The sequence below is a fragment of the Suillus plorans genome (genome assembly GCF_016647745.1).
Source record: "Suillus plorans strain S12 chromosome Unknown HD556scaffold_9, whole genome shotgun sequence".
Taxonomy (NCBI): Eukaryota; Fungi; Basidiomycota; class Agaricomycetes; order Boletales; family Suillaceae; genus Suillus; species Suillus plorans.
This window is the reverse complement of record NW_024537393.1, coordinates 94,115-115,546: the sequence shown is the minus strand read 5'-3', so window position 1 is coordinate 115,546 and position 21,432 is coordinate 94,115. Positions and strand designations below refer to the sequence as shown.

The 21,432-nt window shown below is 47.6% G+C and overlaps 6 protein-coding genes across 6 annotated transcripts; 3 read left to right on the top strand and 3 right to left on the bottom strand.

Annotated features, from left to right (window-relative positions):
• Positions 1-410: 410 nt before the first annotated feature.
• On the top strand, positions 411-4,472 carry HD556DRAFT_1505446 (WD40-repeat-containing domain protein; the record flags this gene model as incomplete). The annotated part of the gene is made up of 21 exons (XM_041309027.1): positions 411-600; positions 654-695; positions 745-802; positions 853-877; positions 941-1,333; positions 1,381-1,411; positions 1,472-1,579; positions 1,631-1,862; positions 1,909-2,038; positions 2,092-2,870; positions 2,921-2,954; positions 3,004-3,065; positions 3,114-3,174; positions 3,228-3,300; positions 3,340-3,389; positions 3,440-3,454; positions 3,508-3,655; positions 3,705-3,735; positions 3,787-3,868; positions 3,929-4,079; positions 4,132-4,472. Coding segments are annotated over 21 exons (3,036 nt in total), but the record flags the coding sequence as incomplete, so codon positions are not given.
• A 1,526-nt stretch (positions 4,473-5,998) lies between these two features.
• HD556DRAFT_1505430 (uncharacterized protein) lies at positions 5,999-8,354 on the top strand (the record flags this gene model as incomplete). The annotated part of the gene is made up of 6 exons (XM_041309026.1): positions 5,999-6,197; positions 6,260-6,349; positions 6,410-6,813; positions 6,875-7,225; positions 7,284-7,430; positions 7,488-8,354. 6 exons carry the CDS (start codon positions 5,999-6,001, stop codon positions 8,352-8,354), a joined length of 2,058 nt encoding a protein of 685 aa, XP_041164199.1.
• A 383-nt stretch (positions 8,355-8,737) lies between these two features.
• HD556DRAFT_1505427 (uncharacterized protein) lies at positions 8,738-11,550 on the bottom strand (the record flags this gene model as incomplete). The annotated part of the gene is made up of 10 exons (XM_041309025.1): positions 8,738-9,034; positions 9,087-9,324; positions 9,360-9,730; positions 9,778-9,817; positions 9,879-10,333; positions 10,384-10,552; positions 10,611-10,863; positions 10,929-11,200; positions 11,255-11,431; positions 11,486-11,550. 10 exons carry the CDS (start codon positions 11,548-11,550, stop codon positions 8,738-8,740), a joined length of 2,337 nt encoding a protein of 778 aa, XP_041164198.1.
• Positions 11,551-12,245: 695 nt separating this feature from the next.
• On the top strand, positions 12,246-14,394 carry HD556DRAFT_1020398 (uncharacterized protein). Its single transcript, XM_041295903.1, has 8 exons — positions 12,246-12,499; positions 12,573-12,631; positions 12,706-12,830; positions 12,893-13,010; positions 13,059-13,300; positions 13,358-13,791; positions 13,843-14,039; positions 14,094-14,394. The coding sequence occupies exons 1-8, from the start codon at positions 12,399-12,401 to the stop codon at positions 14,147-14,149; spliced, it is 1,332 nt and encodes a 443-aa protein (XP_041164197.1). The 5' UTR covers positions 12,246-12,398; the 3' UTR covers positions 14,150-14,394.
• Positions 14,395-14,560: 166 nt separating this feature from the next.
• On the bottom strand, positions 14,561-16,358 carry HD556DRAFT_1439071 (uncharacterized protein; the record flags this gene model as incomplete). Its single annotated transcript, XM_041305921.1, has 6 exons — positions 14,561-14,812; positions 14,868-15,184; positions 15,234-15,333; positions 15,385-15,488; positions 15,545-15,971; positions 16,029-16,358. 6 exons carry the CDS (start codon positions 16,356-16,358, stop codon positions 14,561-14,563), a joined length of 1,530 nt encoding a protein of 509 aa, XP_041164196.1.
• Positions 16,359-17,620: 1,262 nt separating this feature from the next.
• HD556DRAFT_1230733 (glycosyltransferase family 32 protein) lies at positions 17,621-18,880 on the bottom strand (the record flags this gene model as incomplete). Its single annotated transcript, XM_041297371.1, has 2 exons — positions 17,621-18,087; positions 18,139-18,880. 2 exons carry the CDS (start codon positions 18,878-18,880, stop codon positions 17,621-17,623), a joined length of 1,209 nt encoding a protein of 402 aa, XP_041164195.1.
• Between the last annotated feature and the right edge of the window lie 2,552 nt (positions 18,881-21,432).

The following is a 21,432-nucleotide window of genomic DNA, read 5'->3' as shown; positions in this document are numbered from 1 at the left end:
ACTACGCTGCTGTTGGGACCTAGGGATAGGATGATATCTGAAGCATCATAAGTTATTATAATTAAATAATACTTGCCAAGTCGCGTCTCAGGTCTATTTGGCAATGCATTATGGCAGTGTCTTACTCAGAACTTTTTATGATGTGGCGAATAACTCGGTTCCCAACTCCTTTCGTGACAGGCTCTTTCAAATGGATGTATCGTTGCTTCTCGCCTGCTTCGAGCCTATGCCCTTCTTCACTCACTGGCAGCACTACCAGAATTCTCATAAAAACCACATCCTATCAAAAGTTTCATAGCTAGAACTATCTTTAACGGCTACTTGCACTGCAGTTGCCACAGCCGTGTATAACAATATGCATCATGGTATGATATGTTTTATTTTTCAAATGAAACGTGGCTGAACCTATGTACCACTTCCCAGCTACCGGTCCCGCGCCCGTAGCTGGCCCTTTTAAAGATTGCACAGGTGATCTCCTCGGAGAGACTGCTAATCAACCCCGCGTTGATCCTTCAAGATTCGATACCAAACGGAGGCAGACATTGCTCAATCTCCTAAATGCTTTAAACGAGCTTAGCCAGGCTGAATGTCTTGACCGAGGTCAGCTTTCCGTGCTATGTATTCCTAGACTGTTTATCAACTTCTCAACTCAGACTTTGATCAGAATCCAAGCTTTGAGGATGACAGAGATACCCGTGAGTAGGATTATCTGACAGCTGTACCTTTGGTTGAACATCGGATTAGCAACTGTGGACGAGCAACTGCAGGTTTCCGGAGCAGAGAAATTTACCAGATTTCAGAAGTTCGTTTACCATCAACCCTGAATTTCTTTCTCATTAAATTTTCCTTCAGAAGGATCAATAGTCTCGACAAAGAGGTCACTGCTGTTTAACAACAAGATTTGCGGCTGATTAGGCTGACATGGTGTTCACACTGACAGCTCAGAAACTTCGGCAATGCTGCACGACAACTTGGTAGTTCTGTCGGAATTCTGTCCTCCGCATTTCGGCTCCGAGAACGTCTTGCACAAATCCTTTTCCTTTTCCGGGACAATGCGGCTGATCTCTTTCCTCGGAAAGTCTCTCGTCAGCAACGCGAATTTCTGGTCAACCCCAATCTAATGGACAGAAAGCGCAACGCTCGGCGGCGGAAGAGCATGCCAGGTCGTGTTCCAGTCAATATTGAAGACAGCCTTGATCTTGAAAGCCTCCCAGAGCAGTTTGAGAACTTCGCTGCTGCCCTCATGACCTTCTTGAAATGCTTGAACGAATTTCCGGAATTCACTGATGAGGCTGTTAACACTTCGATAAAATCATTCGAGGGCGATTTGAAGGTATAAATTTACACCCTTTTGTGTAGCGCTTGGTTAATTTTTATCAGTACTGGGCATGTTGTTTACAAGAATACAGAGGTAAGCCTCTCCCAGTCTCGTAGGACTCAATGACCTGTGATTCTAAATATCTTCTATCAGGACAATTCAAATACCCTGCTGTACAGCGCTATGTTCATGACCTTACAGCTGAAATGGGAGAGCACATCGACAACATTACTGGGACGTTATCTATGTTCATCGAAGTTGGTGTGTGATCCCCTGGTCTACCCAGGCGACATGATGCTAATTTAGTCCGAGGTGTCCCAACTATTCGATTCGCACAGAAGCACACCGCAGCAAATCTTTTAACTCTGTCCACCGTGGCCACCTTCTTCTCCGCCGTCACTGCGACCACACTGCAGTTCTCGTATTCTCAGACTGGAGATATGCTCTCTGACGCAGTTAATGCATTCTGGTTCTCCTCGCTTGTATTCAGCATCGCTGCTGCTGTTAATAGTTTGCTGGGGCTTTCTTGGAAACAGGCTATGTAGTGAGTACCCCTCGGACTTGAAGCGAGTCCCAGCTGATGTGTGTAGTCGATCACCTGGTGATCGCGTACCGTGGTGGGTACTGATGTGGATTAAACGATCACCCTTAGTATTTTTGGTGATGTCTGTGACTTGCTTCTCGGCCGGACTTGTACTGTTCACGTATTCTACACAACAGGTGAGTTCCCTTAGCTATTTTCGAAATTTCCTTCTACTTATGATGTATCACAGGGCAAAGTTACATCTACAATCACAACCGTTTTTACTGCGTTCACCTCGTTTGGCCTAGCAGCGGTTTCAGCCTGGTTTGCTTCTGAGAAATGGACATTTGTGCATCATCGTGGGTCGAAGTGGCTTTCTGATGTTCTGAAAGATGCTCTGCGACGCTTCATGGCGATGCGTCTCGTCTCATTTGTCAGCAAAACCTTTAGTTGGGGCTCGCGGTATGTACAAAAAGGTGTTGAATTTGCAGGTCACAAATGTAGACGGGTGTCATCGATGGGGACAATCACGACAACCGCGATAGAGCAAGGCGACAACCTGACTACTCGCGAGTATGCTCACACTATATCACGCTCTCCTGAACCCCTTTCTCCGCTATCACCCATCCGACAATCCACAGACTCCTACTCGCATTTCAGTGGCGAGGGTTCTTCACATCCCAATTTGGAGTCACCAACCACCACCTTCAGCGGCACGTCAAACTCTCCGATTACAGCGCGAGACCGTTTAACAAGTGCCATTCGGTCCGTTATGATGCTCCAGTCTGCAACGTCTTCTCCTAGTAGCCCATTTTCTCCTGTGCGGAAGCGAACAACTTCGTCGGCGTTCACAGATGCATCGAAAACGACGCCAGAGACAAGTATCACTACAACATGTAGAGGCTCCAAAGTTGCTTCCCTCATATCTAAGCTCAAAAGCTTAGAGACAACGCAAGATTTGGCTGCGCATTCAGCACTCGTCAGGCACTTACAATTTTCACCCAATGGGAAGTTTTTGGCAACTTCAAGGTATGACCTTCCGGCCTGTCGAGTACGCTGTGTATTGATGTTTTTAATAGCTGGGATCGGACGTCCATCATCTTCCGCGTCGGGGTGTGTGGTGCTAGTGGTTGATTAAAACGTGGCAATGATATCTCTACAGGATCCTTGTGTGCCCCATCGTGTGCTTGCACATGCTTCTGGCTTTGTTGGTCAAGTTGCTTGGTACGTTATTCTTGCTTCGTGTCCATGGCTTGCTGATATTTTGGTAAGGTCCCCAATCGGTGTACTTCTCCTTACACGGCTGAATCGGGCTATCAAAATTTGGACAGAGGTTGGTTGAACTGGAAGAAGAGTAATGCCGTGCTGAATTGTATGTCATTTTAGGATGGAGTGTGTCGAAAAACTATCGAACGTCAGCATCATGTCCACTCAATTGCATGGTTGCCTAGAGGGGAAGGTGAGGTTCCAACTGGCACCCGCAGACTATGCCAACAAGTGATCTTCGCAGCATTTCTGTCCGTCGAGGGTAGCGAAGTGGTCAAATTGGTGAGTGGTCATCGCGCTCTTATTTATGACGTATCCACTCATTTCGACAGGATCTCAACGGCAATGTGCGTGCACCAAGGTCAATTTCTTGGAATGGTGCTCAAGTCTCATTCTTCAGGTCCTAGACACGTATCGCTTCAATCGGTTGTTCATTCATGATGTGGCCATTACTCCCGATCTACAGTGGCTATTGGGCGTCGGGCCGATCCTATATTCTCCCAAAGGATTGCATCCTAGCAAGTCCCGAGTAGAAAAACAGCTTTTGGGTGAGTTCAGTGTCGTCTTTCGTGGGATCTGATTTCTTATCTATTTTAGTTTATAACATCCAGACGAAGGTTATAGAAAGGTGAGCTCATCAGCATGATGCTTCAAGGCATGTATTGACGACTTGTGGCAGCCAAACGCCAGTACTCAATGATGTCCGTGATATAACGCTGGCTAAGAACGGACAAGTGGCTCTGGTATCTTATGAAAACAAGGTCTGTCCGTACATCGCCGATTCGCCTATTTTGCTCAGTTTCTCTCGTGCATACATCTAGGCATTCCCCCAGCTGTGGAAGTTAGAAATAGTCAAGGATCAGGCGCGGCTGACTCTGCGTCATACTTATATGCCCAAAGTGCCAGTTGACTTCGCAGGACCGAGCTATTTTGGGGGCAAGGATGATCAGCTTGTGCTTTGTGCCGGCAAGGGTGCGCTATTTCCGGTTCTTCCCAGCCCTGTAACTGAACGACTACTGAGCAGCTGGTGATATACATATCTGGGACCGCGATTCAGCCGTGCTTCTTCATCATGTCCGTGCCCAGGCCCTAGGCGGGGACCTGACGTGTGTCGCATGGAATCATGCTTCGGACAACCCTTTCATGTTTGCTACGGGAAGCCACGATGGTGCGGTCAGATTGTGGACCACGATGCCTGACTATCGACCATGCGAGTCTAGTCGCCGTCACCTTACAGTGACTACACAATCTACGCCGTATTCTGTTACCTCTTGCTCGCCTTCACCTATTGATAGTGGTTTTCAGACCGATAGCGCCGGCACACAATATGGGGAGTACACCCCGGAGCCATTAACGCTCACGCCTGTGGAAGACAGTGGCCAGCGAGATAGGATTGTTACATTTGCACACACTCGTGGCTGATGAAGAATTTCAAGGTTTATATCCACTTGTGACTTAATTATTAGTCAAGACTGTCTCATCCGCTTAGCTGTTACGCCAAAAGGAATGATACCGAAAGCTTGTCTTTCAGTATCGCGGCCGGTATATATATGTATGTAGATTATGGGAACTTTAATAAGCCAGTGTGCTTACACCACTATGGAGTTATGCAGCCAGCACAAGAGACTCAAAGTGGTGAAATAACTGTTGTCGGTGACCTTGTGGGGGTGGAGAGGAGTCCGAGGAAGACAGCGGAAGCGGACGAAATATGTGCCTTATGAAGAACGAGGAATGATGCAAAACGTTCTGAATTTTAATTGAGGTGTTGCACCAGTTCATCCTAAGTATATCTTTTTCTCAACTAGGCCACTTCAACCCTTCGCAAGCAGCGTAGTCTCTACTAATTTGTACTTTGCACCAGCCAGTATATCGAAAGGTGATACTGCAGACGATCAGCTGGACTGGGGAACATTTGATTTGACAAAAAGAATGCTGCCTCTTTTCAGGATTTTATTGCACACATGCGGAACAGCATCATTACAACGAGGTTCAAACATTGGTCGGGCCCTAATGGAAGTTGAAAATGAATGGATATCGACTATTGCACGGAGTGCTTTTATTCGAGGCGGCGAGCGGTACGTTACTACGTGCGGTGTTTAAAGAGTTGTTCTAAGTGGCACGGTCGAAATAGTAAGGGGAAGTTTGGGCGAAGTGCTGATAATGCCTGGCCAGTTGTCACTTGTGAGGAGAGTCGTAGGGCCACTCACTGCAGATCTTTGCGTACTAAAGTCTGAAGATATGCATGGAAGTAGTATAATTGCCTGTCATGGGTGTTCATGAGTACAGAAAAATAATATTATGAGTCCTTCACCGTCATCTAGATAGTCCGAGTTGGTTATAACTTATAAGCCGCTGCGCCAGCGTCTGAGCGTTCATTCGACATCGCTTGGTAATTGATCCTGATTGTCAATAATATCCCAATAATATGTCAATATCTGACGTCGTGACACACTTGGTCCTCTGGCGACGGCCTCCACTAAATCATCAAGATTAGGATGTTTTGCGGTGGGTTTCTGTTCAACAGTCTGATCCTATGGAAAGCGGGAGTGATCAGCTTCGGCGAGAGTGATCAGCTGGACTAAAAAGGCATTTGTTTGGCTCTTCTCCTGCCAGACCCCCAATCACCCACTGAACGCGATGAAGAATTTACCGACTACACTCATAAATGTGGCTGTGCGTACAGAATGAGGTTAAGACATTGTATTGACGTGGTGCCTAAGATCTCTTGCCTTGCAAATTTGACATGAGAAATCATCACTCGCACATAGACTTGCATCAAATGGTGATATCAAAGGCCCTTGCTTGCTTCGACGAGCCTCTAGTAGCACTAATATTTGAATCTGACGGTTCAGAAATTTAAATCCAAACCCCCCAAAAAATCCACCATCATCATGTATGCTGCAGAGTTCACCACAAATGCTGACCAGCACTATTGCGAGTATGCCAACTGTTTTAGCGGTCATCCTGGCACTGTACCTGCTATCACCTATATTGAGCACAAAGATCCGAGCAAGCCTGGTAAATGGCTTTGTGAAAAATGCAGCCGATACCAGCGCTCCAAGTTCACTACCAAGAAAATAAGTGATGCAGGTAAAATAATTGCTCGGTGTGCAGACTTTGTCACATTACAGTCTGACAATAATTTTCTTTAGTAATTCCAAATACCTCGAAGCATGGTTTCGGCCAGTCCAAATATGATGGTGCTGCAGTTCACAAGCAGACTGCAGAGGCGCAGCGTGGAAGTGAGTCGCCCAGTACAGTTGCATTTTATATTGAATACAAACCTTCATTTATTTTTGTAGAATCCCAACTTCCTGTTCGTGCAGTGGGGCTTAGTGTATCATGTGGGATGCCTCCACCTGCATTCATCCCAGGTCCCATTCACCCGAGGCGCGCCTCAGCAAATCATCAATTTGTTCCTTTACCCAACTGGCCTGCAGCTCCTGGCCCCTCAGACATCCGCCGTGCAAATCCATTAGGGCCCAACATATCTATTTATGGTCGGGATGCTCAGTTTATTGTGTACTCAGACCTTCTTCGAACTCTGCCACTCAAGCCTGGTTATCAAGATGCGCATAAAATTTATGAAGAGATGCGAGACCAGCTTGCTCGACAGGCCTATGCTTTGAGTGTTCCTGAAGTGGTATGCGTCAAGGCATACCTTGCAGTGATGATTCCACGGGCTAAAAAACCAACTCTGATATCTGTAAGTGTTGCTCTCTACAATTCTGAATTCAACTTCACCAACTTTGCTGAATCTTCTATAGGATATAGTCGAGTCGATCAGCAACATCCCTTACCGCATTGGTGCCAATGACCTTAAAACTTCGGTGTACCTCACCCTACTTCCCATGTTCATCAAGTGGTCCATGGGTCTTACTTTTACGTTTGAAGAGGCACGTTTGCGTCTTGTTAGTAGTTTCGAGGAGATTCTTCCCCGTCCATCTGGAGAAGACATCAATGCCATAGCATCCCACTTCCTCAAGACCAGGAACACGAAGCAGCAGTTCAACGCTGGCAAGGGGATCGAACTTCACCTCATTATTCCACATACGAAGTTCCTTGCCGCTGAGCAAAGGCGAAATGGTGAGGAAGTAGCTGAGTCCAAGTCTCGTGATGTTCGTTTTCAACATGGACTATTGGTACCTTGCATGACTGACAGAATACATAAACCAGGATACACCTCACGCAACAGCGGCAAGTTCATCTGACATCCAACATCTTTCAAGTCCTGCATTAGTACTATCTGTGGTGTCCCCATCAAAAAATTTGCAAAATGGTGCCCAATGTTCGCCTCACCCTGTCAAGCGCAAATTATCATTGGTCAGTCATTCTTTCGAACTCTAGTACCAGCCTTATGCTCATTAGCATCACACACAGCCTCCTGTCCCATCCACGCCCCCTCGGAAGCCTCGGACTTTGGATGCTGCAGTATCTCCGGATGTTAGTGCACTTCGCCGTGCACTTCAAGCACAAGCTATTCCCATATCCCAACCAAACTTACCCTTTCTCACTCTTCGCACGTTCAAGGCACTACTGCGGATAATCCCCCCCATATCACTATCTGCTCTGATTACTGATCCAACCACTTCTGACGTACCAAATACTACTGCCCCCCCGATGCAGGCTACTCTTTTTTTCGATCCACGAAGCAAACCGAAGTATGGAGCATTCAAAGCAGCACAATTCGGCTTTCTAGACAAAGCTATTCTTGGACCGTCTGGATCTGATTCAACTCGCATCTGCTTAAAGCAGTGCTACTACCAGACCGACAAATCCAAGCGGTTTCCTTATCCCGATTCTCAGCAACTACAGCTGCTGCAGCCAGAGATTAGATGCAGCATATGGGCAGGAGCACTCATGGACCGGGTTCAGCAATATATTGCCACAGAACTAGTGACTCGCAGCACACCTCCCTTCAAGATTCCAAATATCCGCTTCGTGCATATTGCTCTTGCCACTATCGAGGACGCTGGTGTTACCAAAACATATCTAATTGAAGAGTTCATTGACGAGTCCACACAAGGGAAATTCACCAAGTATATATCCAACGACTCGCCTTCCCCACTGCCACACCTTGATGCCAAATCAAGTGAAATTGCCCAGTACCTGTCATTTGCACAACACGTCCAATACGTCAAGACCAAGAAACTTGCTTACGTTGCAGATTTTCAAGGCTCGTCTTTATTTCGGATATCTACACATAGCTTATTCGTTCTTGACAGGCGGAAGGAATCTTTTAACTGATCCTCAAATTATGACTTCTCCGTAAATCTACATCCCTACTACTATCCTTATCAATGAGTGGCTGACAGCAATTATCAGTGATCTTTCCGGACACCTGTTCGCAGATGGCAACTTGGCATCTGCATTTTCATCTTTTGCGGAGAAACATCAGTGCAACATGTTTTGCGAATTTTTCAAATTGCCATGTAACTGGTCTCGTCCAATACCCCCATTGTTCTATAAGACACCAGAGGAAGTTGCTGACAGCGAGAGAGACTCAGAGTCTGATGACGAAAGTGATGACTTTGGTGAAAAGAGCATGGTTCTGGGAACTCGCGATGATATTTCAAAAGACTAGTTACTTTGGCATTCCTGTCGTAGACACACGGTCGGCACACTATGCACTATATAGATCTAGACAGAGAGTCGTTGCCAACATCCAGCTCTTCTGAGGAGCGCTTTCGTTGGCGAGGTGTAGGGATTGGTGCCACATACTCTCCGCGCCGCGCTCGGTCGTCAACAGGACGATCTGAGTCTCTACGAGGATGCTTCGGCGGCGTTGAGGTATGAGGGACCTCAATGGGATCACCAGTAGCAGCATTTGGGGTGTGATGGTATGTGGCAACATTTGCCTTGATCATAGCACGTTCGCAGACGGAACATCGGCAGTGATACAGTGGTGCACATGCTTCGCGCCATACCTAATGTAGTTGGTTCGGACGAGGTAGCATCGCGTTACAGAATGGAACTCACCTGTTTAAATGCTTCGAGACTATACTGTGCCATATGGGCCAGCGTAACCGGTACACAAGGGATAGGATGTAAAAGCTTGGGTGAGTCTAACACCGGTGACACAGGAATAGGGATGATAACTTGTGGCGGTTTCGGCCGCGCTGTTGCCGTTGTCGTTGTAGGCTCATGCTCCTTCTCCTCAGGATGTGATGGTGGAGGCGATGGCGTGGTATGTAGCGTTGTCGTAGAAAGAACAGGGCTCGTCGTGTGTGATCTCTGATGCGGCGGTGAGACTGTCCATTCTCAAGAGGTTCATCGTCGTCAGTTTCCGACTCGTAGTCAGGTTCCTCGCCAGGATCTCTGACACCTCCACCAATTGGTCGAGCGTAGCCATACCACTGGTCGGCAGGACTACACCAGTGTCCATCAAGAATTCGTGTCCGTGCCCAGTCAGCAATAGCCAGATCGTGCACACCACCAGCATCTTTGCTAGCTTCCAAGCCGCACTGTATGTATCGCCTCCAGTTCGGAGCTGAACAAGTCATACGTTCATACATGTACATAGATGGTACTAAGTCTTTTCGCCAGTCTAGGACCGTGACACCACTCCCAGCGGAGTTTAAAGCTTCCGTGGGAGCGGGCTCCATTCCAGTGGAGGAGTGTTGCTGTTGGTCATTTTTGAGGAACCGAATTTAGCTCGAGTTGGACTCACTTCAACAGCAGCAGCACTACAGTGGAGAGATGCCGACAACCTTAATGTATTACCAAAAGTATATCTAGGCATTTCTGCTACAGTCTCTTCCGCTGTCAGACTCAGACTCAGAATCCGTGAACTCTGCGAACTCTGGTTGATCTTCATCATCCTGATCCTCCCCTTGTGATCCCCAGTCCTGAACACCGTGAAGTGCTTGTGTTGGCGGGTTCACCATGCCTCCCATATACTGATAGCCAGCAGGTCCTACTAAGCCAGCATTTCGAGGGAGGTCCTGCAAGCTCGGAAGCAATAGAACATCATCATCTTCAGGTTCCGTAACTCCCTGCGAAAGCAGGACTGTCAGGTCATCTTCACCTTCAATTGCGAGGAACTGCGCCAGTAACATCTGATATACATTCCAGAATGAATCCGACGACACTTGCGGGTTGCCGAGTGAGGTATAGAGATATTGTGCGCGTTGCTCGAATGAAGGTGGGACAAGATCGAAGACAGGATGATCAGAGGGAGCATAAATTGCTTCGACCTCATCAAAGAGCGCACTTGGCACTGGAACCTTGAGAAGAGTAAGTAGTGTTGAGCTGCAGTCATGGACGACATACTTACTTTGAAGTCAAGTGAATTGAATTCGTGAGGTTTCGCACGAATGATTGCTGGAATGCCGTGAGGAAGAATCTTATTTTTGTCCCTGCGGGGAGCGTTATGGTTTCTACGATGAGCCCATGCATCAAGCTCAGCCTGGAGCCATGGAATTGCAAGCCAGCGGAACACGTAGCTAGTAGATAGTAGATGGAGATTGTCAGTGAATACATATGCAAGGAAGTGATGCATACTTTTGCAGCGTGTTGTGAATGTCATATAGTCCCCTAGTGACACCTTCCTCCAGGATATTCTCGAAACCTGGAGCAAAGTCCCTGCGAAGCACAGACCACATGATTTCGGGCTTGATGTTCTGGTGCTTTCGCATCCAGCGGTGCTGAAGTGTTCCGTTGAGTGCTGGATCTAGGCGGTGTCGAATCATTGTTTGTGCGTTGGCAACAGCAAAATTTTCGGAGCCTGGATCGCTCTGAGTGATCAAAGGTACAGCTGAGATCACAAAAAAAAAATGACATGATCAATGTCCGATCAATGTGAGGGGCTTGGTGACATACCTCCGAGTTTTCGGCAACAGTCAAGGTAGTATCTAGCAATAAGGCGTGGATTCTTGTTGGTCCACCAAACTTTCAGCCAATTAATCCAGCCGGTGAATGGATCGAGGCTGATATGCAGCCATAACCCAAAGCGCAGCCATTTGTCGTGCTGGTCTTGGGGCCAGACATCATTAACCCCCGCACACCAAAAACGCCTCCGTTTGAGACGTCCACGACGCCTAGCTTCCACAGCAGTTGGCTCTGTGATCTTGAGAAGCTTGGCGATCAGTTCGCTGTTCAAACATCGATTTATAGTGAACAGTACTAGCAAGTAGACAGCAACTCACCGGGGTACGTGAAAGCTGAACTGCTGGCGCAGGTCTCGTCTGATGGCCTCGGCACCTCGGTGGGGAAATCGTTGTCGAATCTCCCGGACATGCTGTTCGATGGACTCGAGAGTATGTTGTTGTTGCCTGGTCCGTTTCCAGCCCCAGCTATTTCGCATCCGACGAAAGCTGACAACGCTAGCATGATAAATTAGTTGAAGTAGTTGCACTGGACATATGTAAGACACGAACCTGAGTCCATATTCCTCCTGGTCATAATGGTCTTTGAGGTGGTGCACGATGTCAACATCACTCATGTTGAGCTTGAAATAAAACTGAGCCGGATCTTGTATTTCCCTGGCAGGAGCTATGCTCGCTCAAAAATAAGTGAAACTGGCAGTGATTCAGGCTTAACACTCACGACATGGCTTATGCTGGTTGGTGCGCCGAGAACGATCAGTCATAATGTTGGGAGCACGATCCTGCACTCGTCAACTTGAACGTTCGAGTTGTTTTGAATTCCGTCACAGATTGCGCTGTCATTGCATTAAGGTACGATCAGCACCTGAGTTACTATCGGTAACCATTGGAGGACTCACAATTTGACAAGCAATACATCTTGAATATATCACTAGAAACATTAATATTAAGTCTCTCTCAAGCAGTGGTTGGGGGTCTGACAGGTAAAAGCCAAACAAACACGCTTAGCGAAGCTGATACGAAGCTGATCACTCCCGCTTTCCATATGATCCTCCCGCAAGCACCGCAGCTAATGATATCGTGGCTCCGTTGGTTTGATGTTTCCTGGGGCTGTTGCCAGGTTGTCGATCACAAGTTGATGATCAACATTGCAATGTAACACCTCTTTCAGGCACCACGAAAGTCATGTCAAGCAAGACAGCCTGGGGGCGTCAAAGTGAACTGTTTCTCATTATCGGTGCGAAACAAGGGGACACCTCGGATAACTCTTGAAAAAAAAATCGGATGTGTGAGTTGAGAGTAGAAAAGCAGAGGAATCGGCGCCCTGGAGTGTTTGTTGTGGCTATGTATATTACATCAATTTGTTCCGTACCCATGGCCGATGAGACTCCAGGTTCCCGGGCCATGGAACATATTACTCTTATTTCCTGGACATCTTCCACCACATTAATCTGACCCATAGAACATGCTGTCGAAACGGGTTATCGCTGCAGCACGCAGTAGTGCTTTTCTCGCAAGCAGAAATGCCCGATGCCGCGACACTGCTGTATCGCTGTCGAAAGGATGGTGCGCGTTTTCTGCGTGTTTTTTTCACTGCTGGAAGCATAGCTAATGGACGATCACCTTCTTGTCTGTCTAGGAAGGTCGCCGACTCGCAAATGAGACGCGCACAGTTCCATTCATCACATCTTCTCCAAGGTCAGTTCTATGACGTATCTAAACAAAGAAACATGATCATTCAAACGTGCTCTGTTCGTCTTGCTCATTCACAGCTGAGACCGTAAAAGTGCCGCAGATGGCAGAGTCCATCTCCGAAGGTACTCTTCGGTCTTGGTCAAAACAGGTTGGGGATAGCGTCGAGGCTGACGAGGAAGTCGCGACAATTGAGACGGATAAAGTGAGTAGCAGTTCATTTACACCTCCATCGCACGAACAACATACTAACGTCCTCTCCCGTAGATCGATGTTTCTGTGAACGCACCTAAATCAGGGAAGATTGTGGAGCTGCTCGCAAAGGAGGAGGATACTGTCAGCGTCGGCCAGGACCTCTTTATAATCGAACCCGGTGAAGGTGGTGGTATGTCCCACGTCTTTAATCACACACCATTTATTCACATTCTTCTAGCATCTCCCTCCGCTCAAGAACAGAAGAAGGTAGACCCTGAAGAACCTAAGGACCAGCAATTGGACAAGACGACGTCGGAGCCTCCCGCACCTTCAGGTGTCGACAAACAGAGTGGTGGTATTCCTCCCGAGGGACCTAAAGAGTCCAAGAAGGAAGTGAAGCAGGACTCAAAACCAAAGGAGGTCAAGTCAAAAGCACCTCCCGCCGCGCCAAAGGCACCAGGCAACCGGGGTGAGACCAGGGTAAACATTTCATCGCTGCACCTTCGGCAAGGATATTAACGTACATCTATCCATTAGGTCAAAATGAACCGTATGCGCCTGCGCATTGCTGAGCGTTTGAAGGAGTCTCAAAACGCTGCCGCTTCGCTCACAACTTTCAATGAGATCGACATGTCGTCTCTCATGGAGATGCGAAAGAAGTACAAAGATGAGGTGCTCAAGGAACACGACGTCAAGTTAGGCTTCATGAGCGCATTCGCTCGTGCGTGCGCGCTAGCACTGAAGGAAATTCCTGCTGCAAACGCGTCCATTGAGGGTGATGAGATTGTCTACCATGATTACGTCGACCTCAGTGTTGCTGTCGCGACTCCGAAGGGCTTAGTCACTCCCGTAGTGAGGAATGCTGAGAGCATGGGCTTTGTTGATATCGAGAAGGAGATTGCCGCTCTCGGCACCAAGGCCAGGGACGGTAAGTTAACTCTCGAGGACATGGCAGGAGGCACCTTCACCATGTAAGCTTTTCTGATTAACAACCGAAACCAAGACTAATTCCGCGCATTCAGTTCCAATGGCGGTGTCTTCGGCTCATTGTATGGAACGCCCATCATCAACTTGCCACAGTCTGCTGTGCTAGGCATGCACGCGATCAAGGACAGGCCTGTCGTAGTTAACGGCCAGATCGTCATCCGACCCATCATGGTTGTTGCCCTCACCTACGACCACAGACTACTCGATGGTCGGGAGGCAGTTACCTTCTTGGGTTCGTACTCTTCCTGTCATCTGGTCTCACCTAGCGTGCTGATGGCGTTTACAGTCAAAGTTCGCGACTACATCGAGGACCCCCGCAAAATGCTTCTTGCATTAAACTGAGCTTGCCTTGGAGAATTTTGTTCATAAAAGACCCACGGCTAAGTGCACTTCTTATAAGTTACAGTAATTTCGTAGTCAGTATCTTCAATATTAAACTCCCTGGTCTATCCCGAGTTGTCGCTTTATAGAAGCTCACTCATCATCTTGCGGAACAATAAGCGGCATGTTTGAACGTCTCATGCTTTTTTCCAACCACGTAAACCTCCTTCGTATCGACCTCCTTTGCCGCATTTGAGTTGGTGCTATTAATACTACTGTACCAGAGGTAAGCATAATCTCCCACAAGGCAGTAGCAACGCGTGCCCTAAATAACATGGGAAGCAAAAAATGACACTGAGTGTCCAAGCGTGCAAAAACGGAATAAAGTCAGATAGTGACGGGCATCGCATCGGCAAGTCCGACCGGCAGACGTCACGGTACGACCTCCTTTTCCTTACCCTTCCGGGACGGCGGCAGCGCCAAGCTTGGTAAGCTTGCCGTGCTTGCTGCGCTAGTGAATGATGCTAGGCGCCGTGTTCCCTTTAGCCCCGTTGGCGAGGAGAGAATATTTGGTGAGTGCATAGGACTGTTTGGGACTGAGGCGTTCGAGCGTGTTTGTCTTGTGGGCGTTTCGCCCTGATTTGCTTCTGTGAGCAGATATTCTACCCATAGGCGGGAAAAAGACTAGAGCGGAAAAGCGGTGAGCTTGCTGTTGCAGCAACAAAATTCGTGGTATTACCTCGGTCTCATCTGTCCTTTCCAAATCAACTGCCTTTTGACTTGGTGACCCGATATTTGATGGACGTCCCCAGAATGAATGGCCAGGTGAAGCGGTTATCGAAGAACGCTGGAGGCCTGCCTTTTCACGTTCGGCGTCCGTCCATGATAGAATAGATGCAAGGAGCGTGAGCATTTCGAAGCGTTTTGCATCGGCACGTGGAGTGGAAAGAAATGATAGAAGAATATTGTTGACCAATCTCCGATCTACATTCGTGTCCGATGAATTGCGCCGAAGTCTACGGAGGGCTTCCATAAGGTGTTCGTTGATGATTACGGCTGAAAAGAAGATTGATATTAGGCAACATGTGTGATGATGAAAATAGACCTTCGTGTCGCAGCTTGCCGATCAATAGATTCTTCTCCTTGACGTCCTGTTCTAGCTCTTGTGTCCGCGAGGCATTGATTTTCAGTTCGTCAAGCTGGGCCTGTCTGATATTTGAGCTTGGTTAGATAACCGATCAGAACACGAGGCGGACCTCTGCGTCTAGAGCTCGTCGCTTGAATTCGGTTAATGATATGTTGACATCATGAAGCTGAGACCTGTAGTCCTTCACAGCTTGTGAAAGTTCGTGTTCCTTGGCTGTCAATGCTTCAGCATGGAGAACTTGAGCACAAAATATGCATGATATTGCTTACATGCTGAAAAATCCTCTAGCACTGACTGTAAGTTAGTCGCAGTCTCCCGTGCTGCGGCCAACTCAACTGACTCTCGATCTCGGACTTCGCGTTCCATCTCCAGATCACGCCTCAACGTCTCCAGGTTTAATCTTGCTTCATCACCCAACATCTTCTCCTGCATTGTGGCGCGTTCCCATTCGCTACGTTCGATGCGGCATCGCTCAAGCTCACTCAAAGTCTCCCGAAGCTCACGTTCGCGTAGAAGACTTTCCTGCGCATTTTCGTTCAGGACCTGACTCCGAATTGTATCTAGCTCTTTTGAATTGTGTTCTGCTTCTTCATGAGATGCGATGAGCTCGGCTTTCAAAGTCTCGACTGTGGAAACCAGATCCTCATTCTGAGCCGTAAGATGCTGAACAAGTTGTTCCCTCCTATCGAGTTCTTCCTAATGCATAGTTTGTTAGGGTAGCAAAAAGTAGTAGATACTCCAATAGAAACGTACAGCATCCTGTTGCAGCTTATTGCCTAGGCTTGTACGCATCGTCGTGAGTTTGGCTAAGAGGTTACGATACTGTGCAGCAAGGTTATCTTTCTCGTCTCTCTCGCGTTCGAGTTCTCTCTTCAGCTTCTCGACGGGGTCCAAGCCCTCCTCGTCCACGAGGGCACGGAAATGTCCATTGATGCCAACTACGGGAGAAGACGTGGAGCTGCGTTCGCTGTCCAGAGATGAGCGACCATCCACATTTACGACGTGATTAATGGGAGAAAATGGTCTGGCGTGGACTGGGGATCTCGAGTCAATCCGGGTGATGGATGCGCCGTTGGAAGACATCGGTCTTGTTCTTGTCAATTCAGTCCTCTGCTCTCAGAGCATGAGGCTACTTCACACACCAAAAATGGAATTCCACGTGCGCTTTCATTATTGTGCAGATCGGAGCCTTTTGTTAGTCTCAGTCAACTGAAACCTCGACTTGCTCATTTGCTTGTTCATGATATTATGGGTTTCGTATTAGTGCCAGATCATGCGGGCCAAAACACTAGTGCAACTTCCACCAGAGCTTTTGTATCATACACTGTCATTTCTTGACTCGTACGACCTGCTAGTAGTGCGGGTACAAAAGGTGAGTGAACAGATGTATCCATCTCACTGTGCTCACTGCCCACCCCTGCTTACTTCCAAATGAACTCAATGGGATCCTCGGAAGTGGACGTGCTACTCACTAGCTATTACACGTCGCAAACGACTTAGACTGTATGACGCTGCACGGCAACACGTTGAATTCTAACTGAAATGCACGCTACCCTCACAACCATTCCTGGAAGGACTCGACAAGAATGATATTGGCCACCAAATATTGATCAAATCCCAGGGATTGCGCGAAGGTTCAATGATCGTGAATTACATTGCCCTTTCGGTCGGAGGGATGGAACAACTCATATCGAATGATCACGTCCCGAGCCGTCGCTTGCCCGTAGAACGGTACTACTCGTTACTTTGGTGCCCAGTTTGTGATGGTAAAGTCGGGAACAATGACAAGGGCAGAAGCTCCTCGGTGTGCTACGTCTGGCTGTCATCGCAAACGCGGACAACGCCTTACTTAGTATACAAATGTAGGACTAGCAATTCAAGATGGGTTACTAGTTCAATCACTTTTGTCGGCTAAAAATTAAGGGATATGACAGTTCAGTCTTTCTTTCGATACGGTTTCAGCGACTACGCTCCATCACAAGAGGACATGTTCTTCATTCTTGTTGCCTCCGGGAATATGGAAGTATCTTCCATTGACAATCAGTCAAAACTCCCGCAACGCACCGTAACGATGTCCTTCTCTCGTGGACGACTTTTCATACACAGATGTGTTCATGAGTCAACTCCTTGTTCCATCATTTCCATTTTCGAAAGTCTTACCAGCAACCTTCATGTTCATCCAAGTGCAGATGATAATCTTATAGCCACCCTTGTTCTGGTCGCTCGAACAGAACACAAACCACTCACTCTACTATCGCTTTGTTGTCCGGCGGAGTGCCATTCTGAAACTCGAAAGTTTACCTGTCAGGACTTACAGCCAATCTCTAAGCTAGCAGGTCACAATATCAGAAATTACCATTTGTTCGCACCTTCCTCTCCATCTCCTCCTCGTGCCTCCTCAACAACAGTCGGTTCACCCAGCCGCCCTTGGGAAAGGCTTGATCCCATCTATTATGCAAATGCACGGCAAATATCTTTCCTAGCGCCCTATCTAGCGCTCCACCCTCCTCAAGCCCCTCCCCAGGTCTGCCAGTCCACTTCCCGTCTATGCGATCAGGCTCAAACGGATCTGGCGCTCTGTTATCGAGTCGACATACCAGAGGGTCGGAGAAGCAGAACGGTAAAATTTTGAAGGGGGGTATGGATTCGTTGAGGAGGCGCCGCCATAACCTATGGTAAAGGACTGAGCCCCAATCAGTACTCGGAGAACGCGGGGGAGTGCTGTGTGCCATGAGATGGAAGGCTTCACAGAGGTAAGGCGAGTGCTTGCGGAAGTGCATAAGTGCACCGTTGAACGGTTGGTAAATCTTGTCTGAGGAAACTTGTGGATTAGTGGACGAAAAAGGGTTGATTATTAGATTACCGTAGCAGTCCCATTGCGTTACAAATTCGTGCTCAAGCAATGGAGAGAGGTCTCGGGTTAGGAGCATGTCCACGTCTATCCAAGCGCCGCCGTACGCCCAGATGACAAGTAAGCGGACGAGGTCACCGTCCACCCATGCTTTCTTGTCCTCGAGATTGAGTAAGTGGTGGTTCTCCATTGCCGTGCCCTTGGCTAATTCAGGTATATCCACTATCTGAAGTGTGAATGAGCTAGGAAACAGTTCGAGATACTTTTGCACGATTGGATTGAGTGATAGGTCGCCATTTGACCAAAGGATTAGACGAGAGCGAGGAAGGTCTTGCGTAGCGAAGAATGACTTCAGCATGTATTCTTGTCTCTCACCGAGGGGTGCAAGATCGACACGCCAATATGCGTGGAACTGTGCTCGCTCCTCTGGTGGGATATACCGTTCCTCTGCCTTTCGTTCCCCTTCTGCAAATCTTACTATTCCTGCTAACTCGTAGCAGTCCATACCCATCCGCAATGGTACACCTGCCTGAACCTCAAACCGTTTCCCGCCATACACGGCGTCACTGATGTTGTACAGTGTGCTGATGCGCTCGGGCTCGAAACATCCTGCAAGTGGGGACAATGGAAGTAATTCGCGCTGTATCCATGCTCGTTGATGGAATACGAGGCCGATGCTCCCATGCGGCTCATAGAGATAGTATACTGTGTAACCTATGATGAACGCCAGCGGAAGCGTGAATTTCAAGAACATTGTGAATGCTCTTCGCAGTCGCATGTCGGGCTAGAACGAAAGTGTTATTTTCGCCAAGGTGGAGGATATACAATATACAGTGCCATCATGGGAATGGCTACAGAACTGCTCTCAGGCTGAATGTCGGCGTCAGGCGCGCCGGCGGCGAAGACCGTGTTGGTGTCAACAAGGTGTGATGTTTAGAATTTAAACTGCGATGCAGTCCAACTTCCGATTCCTACCACTTACAAGTACAAATATAATATTCCAGTCTCTCCAAATGATGATATAAATATCTCGAATAGCATGGCCAAAGCGCGTTCATAGAGCGGATAGTGAACGCTACCGCTGCGATGCGGACTGCTCAACAGTAGTATCAATTCCTGTGTTGCAGTAAGTGTCTTCGATCTTTTTACCTATGTTTCTGATTTTGGTTTGCTTATATGGCCGTTAGAACTCTCATAATATCTGCAGCGCTGATGAGGAAAGTGGCAGGCTTTTGAGAAAAAGAATTTCAACCTGCCAAACACTTTGTATTCTAGGAAAGCCGATGCAGTCATGATGAGCTTCTGAATCGTAACGGATCATCGCCTATCAGTCATAATCAACGCGAAGTATATACTTACGTTGAATATTTTACAGTTCGCCAACATCAAACACCAGTATGTGGAGACACTCGAATGGAAACACTTGACATGCGTCGCGCATAACGGCGTGGATCATTTCATTTTATGCGATCCATATGTACAGCGACAACTTGATGAATCTAAAGCGTTCAACTTAATTGCGTATGCCATGATGCTGATCTGTCATTGGATTCGAACTGTTTGCTTGAAGCCATACACTCCACCTTTCGAACCATTAACAGTGAGCTCACACTTTCATAAAATACCTAACCTTGACAATTAGAACTCATATGCGCTAGTCACAGAGCCGACGAACAATGACTATTACCCTATCCTTTGTTCCTTTCCAGAATATTTATCAAGGCTCTCAAGACATAAAAGCTTGCATTCTTTCTCCCCATATCAGAGCCTTCAGCCAGATTCCATCTTGCCTCACACGACCAATGCATTTTTCCTTCCTCACCGTCTTGGTTGCTTTGACGACATTTATGTATGTCAGCGCAACCCCATCTGTTTTCAGCAGATCATGTCGTGCCGTTGGCAAGTATTGCCAGCAAGGCTCTGACTGTTGCTCCGATGCGTGCGCGTATACATCCGTGAGGTTTCTTTGCATCTAAGACCCAGGCTCGTGACTCACCTTTTGTGGTTTGTAATAGGATTGCAGCGTGAAAACTTGTGTTGATGACGACTCCATACTTAGCGGGGAGCTGGCACGTCGTGAGAGTGAGTCATGCTTCTGCCTCCATATCGATGTTGTTGTTCATGGCACAATTCATAGTTGATTGCTGAGTTGATCAATATGATCATGGCCCTCGGACAGGTTTTACCGCTTCTTGGATACCCTTCAATAGAACGAGATCGATACACATACGTATCTATCTTACACACGATCACTTCTCGATACCCATTTCGTTTGCGTTCCCCTTTCGTTTTGTCTCAGCCCACACGCTCAACAAGTAATCATATCCATACGATATTGGACTCAGTCTTTCCAACTAGGACTGATGTGACATAGTTGCTACTACATTTGTATAGTATCGGTACCTAGCGATACGTAGTTCTTCCTCTAGCACGAGCCTTTTTCGCTCATCAAAATATTGATAAGGGATGCTATGAAATTGGAAGATAGTGATTTTTTGTCACCGACAGGATCACTCGGAGCATGGGTGATGATAACATGCTGACAAGGTATCAATCACCAGCCTATCCGGTTGTGTTGACCATGTGAACAGGTGCATACAATCGCCCGAAGAGATGGTTAGCTTCACGAACCTGCTGTATTCCTTCGCCTATACATAGAGTAAATACATGGCGAGCTTCGGAACTACTAATGAGCCAGTGACAGCAGTGTCACATCACGTATTTATGAATTCTTCCGCAACTCCAAGTTGAAAGAAGCACGAACGGGGACTTCAGTGGGTACGTTACTTCTAATATTGAGATTTTCACAGTTTGCCAACTTCCAAGGCCGCCAACTCCAGCATGTGTGGAAAAACTGCACGCGCGTCGCGCACAGATCTATACGTACTGCGGTACGACCCGAGTAGCAACTTAAAGAGTCGTGCAAGGTCCAACCGTGACTACAGAAGTACTGAATTATTGCGCGGACCCGAGCTGCTCGCCTCAGAAGTCGTATCAAGTATTCGAACCGCCTTCAGTGAGCTCACACTTTCATAAAAACGTAGTCCCGACGCATCAGAATCCACCCATACGTGCCAGTCACAGCCGACGAACGATTCCTATTACCCATCCTTTGTTCGCTTTCAGAATGTTTACAGGACATAAAAGCATGCTGCCTGTCTCCTCATCTCAGACTTACTATTCAAGAGGGACCTATCTAATATCGCCTGCAAATAATGCGTTTATCCTTGATCGCCATCATAGTTGCTTGGACAGCATCTATATCTGTCAGTGCGACACCAGCTGTTTTCACCACGACATGTAAGG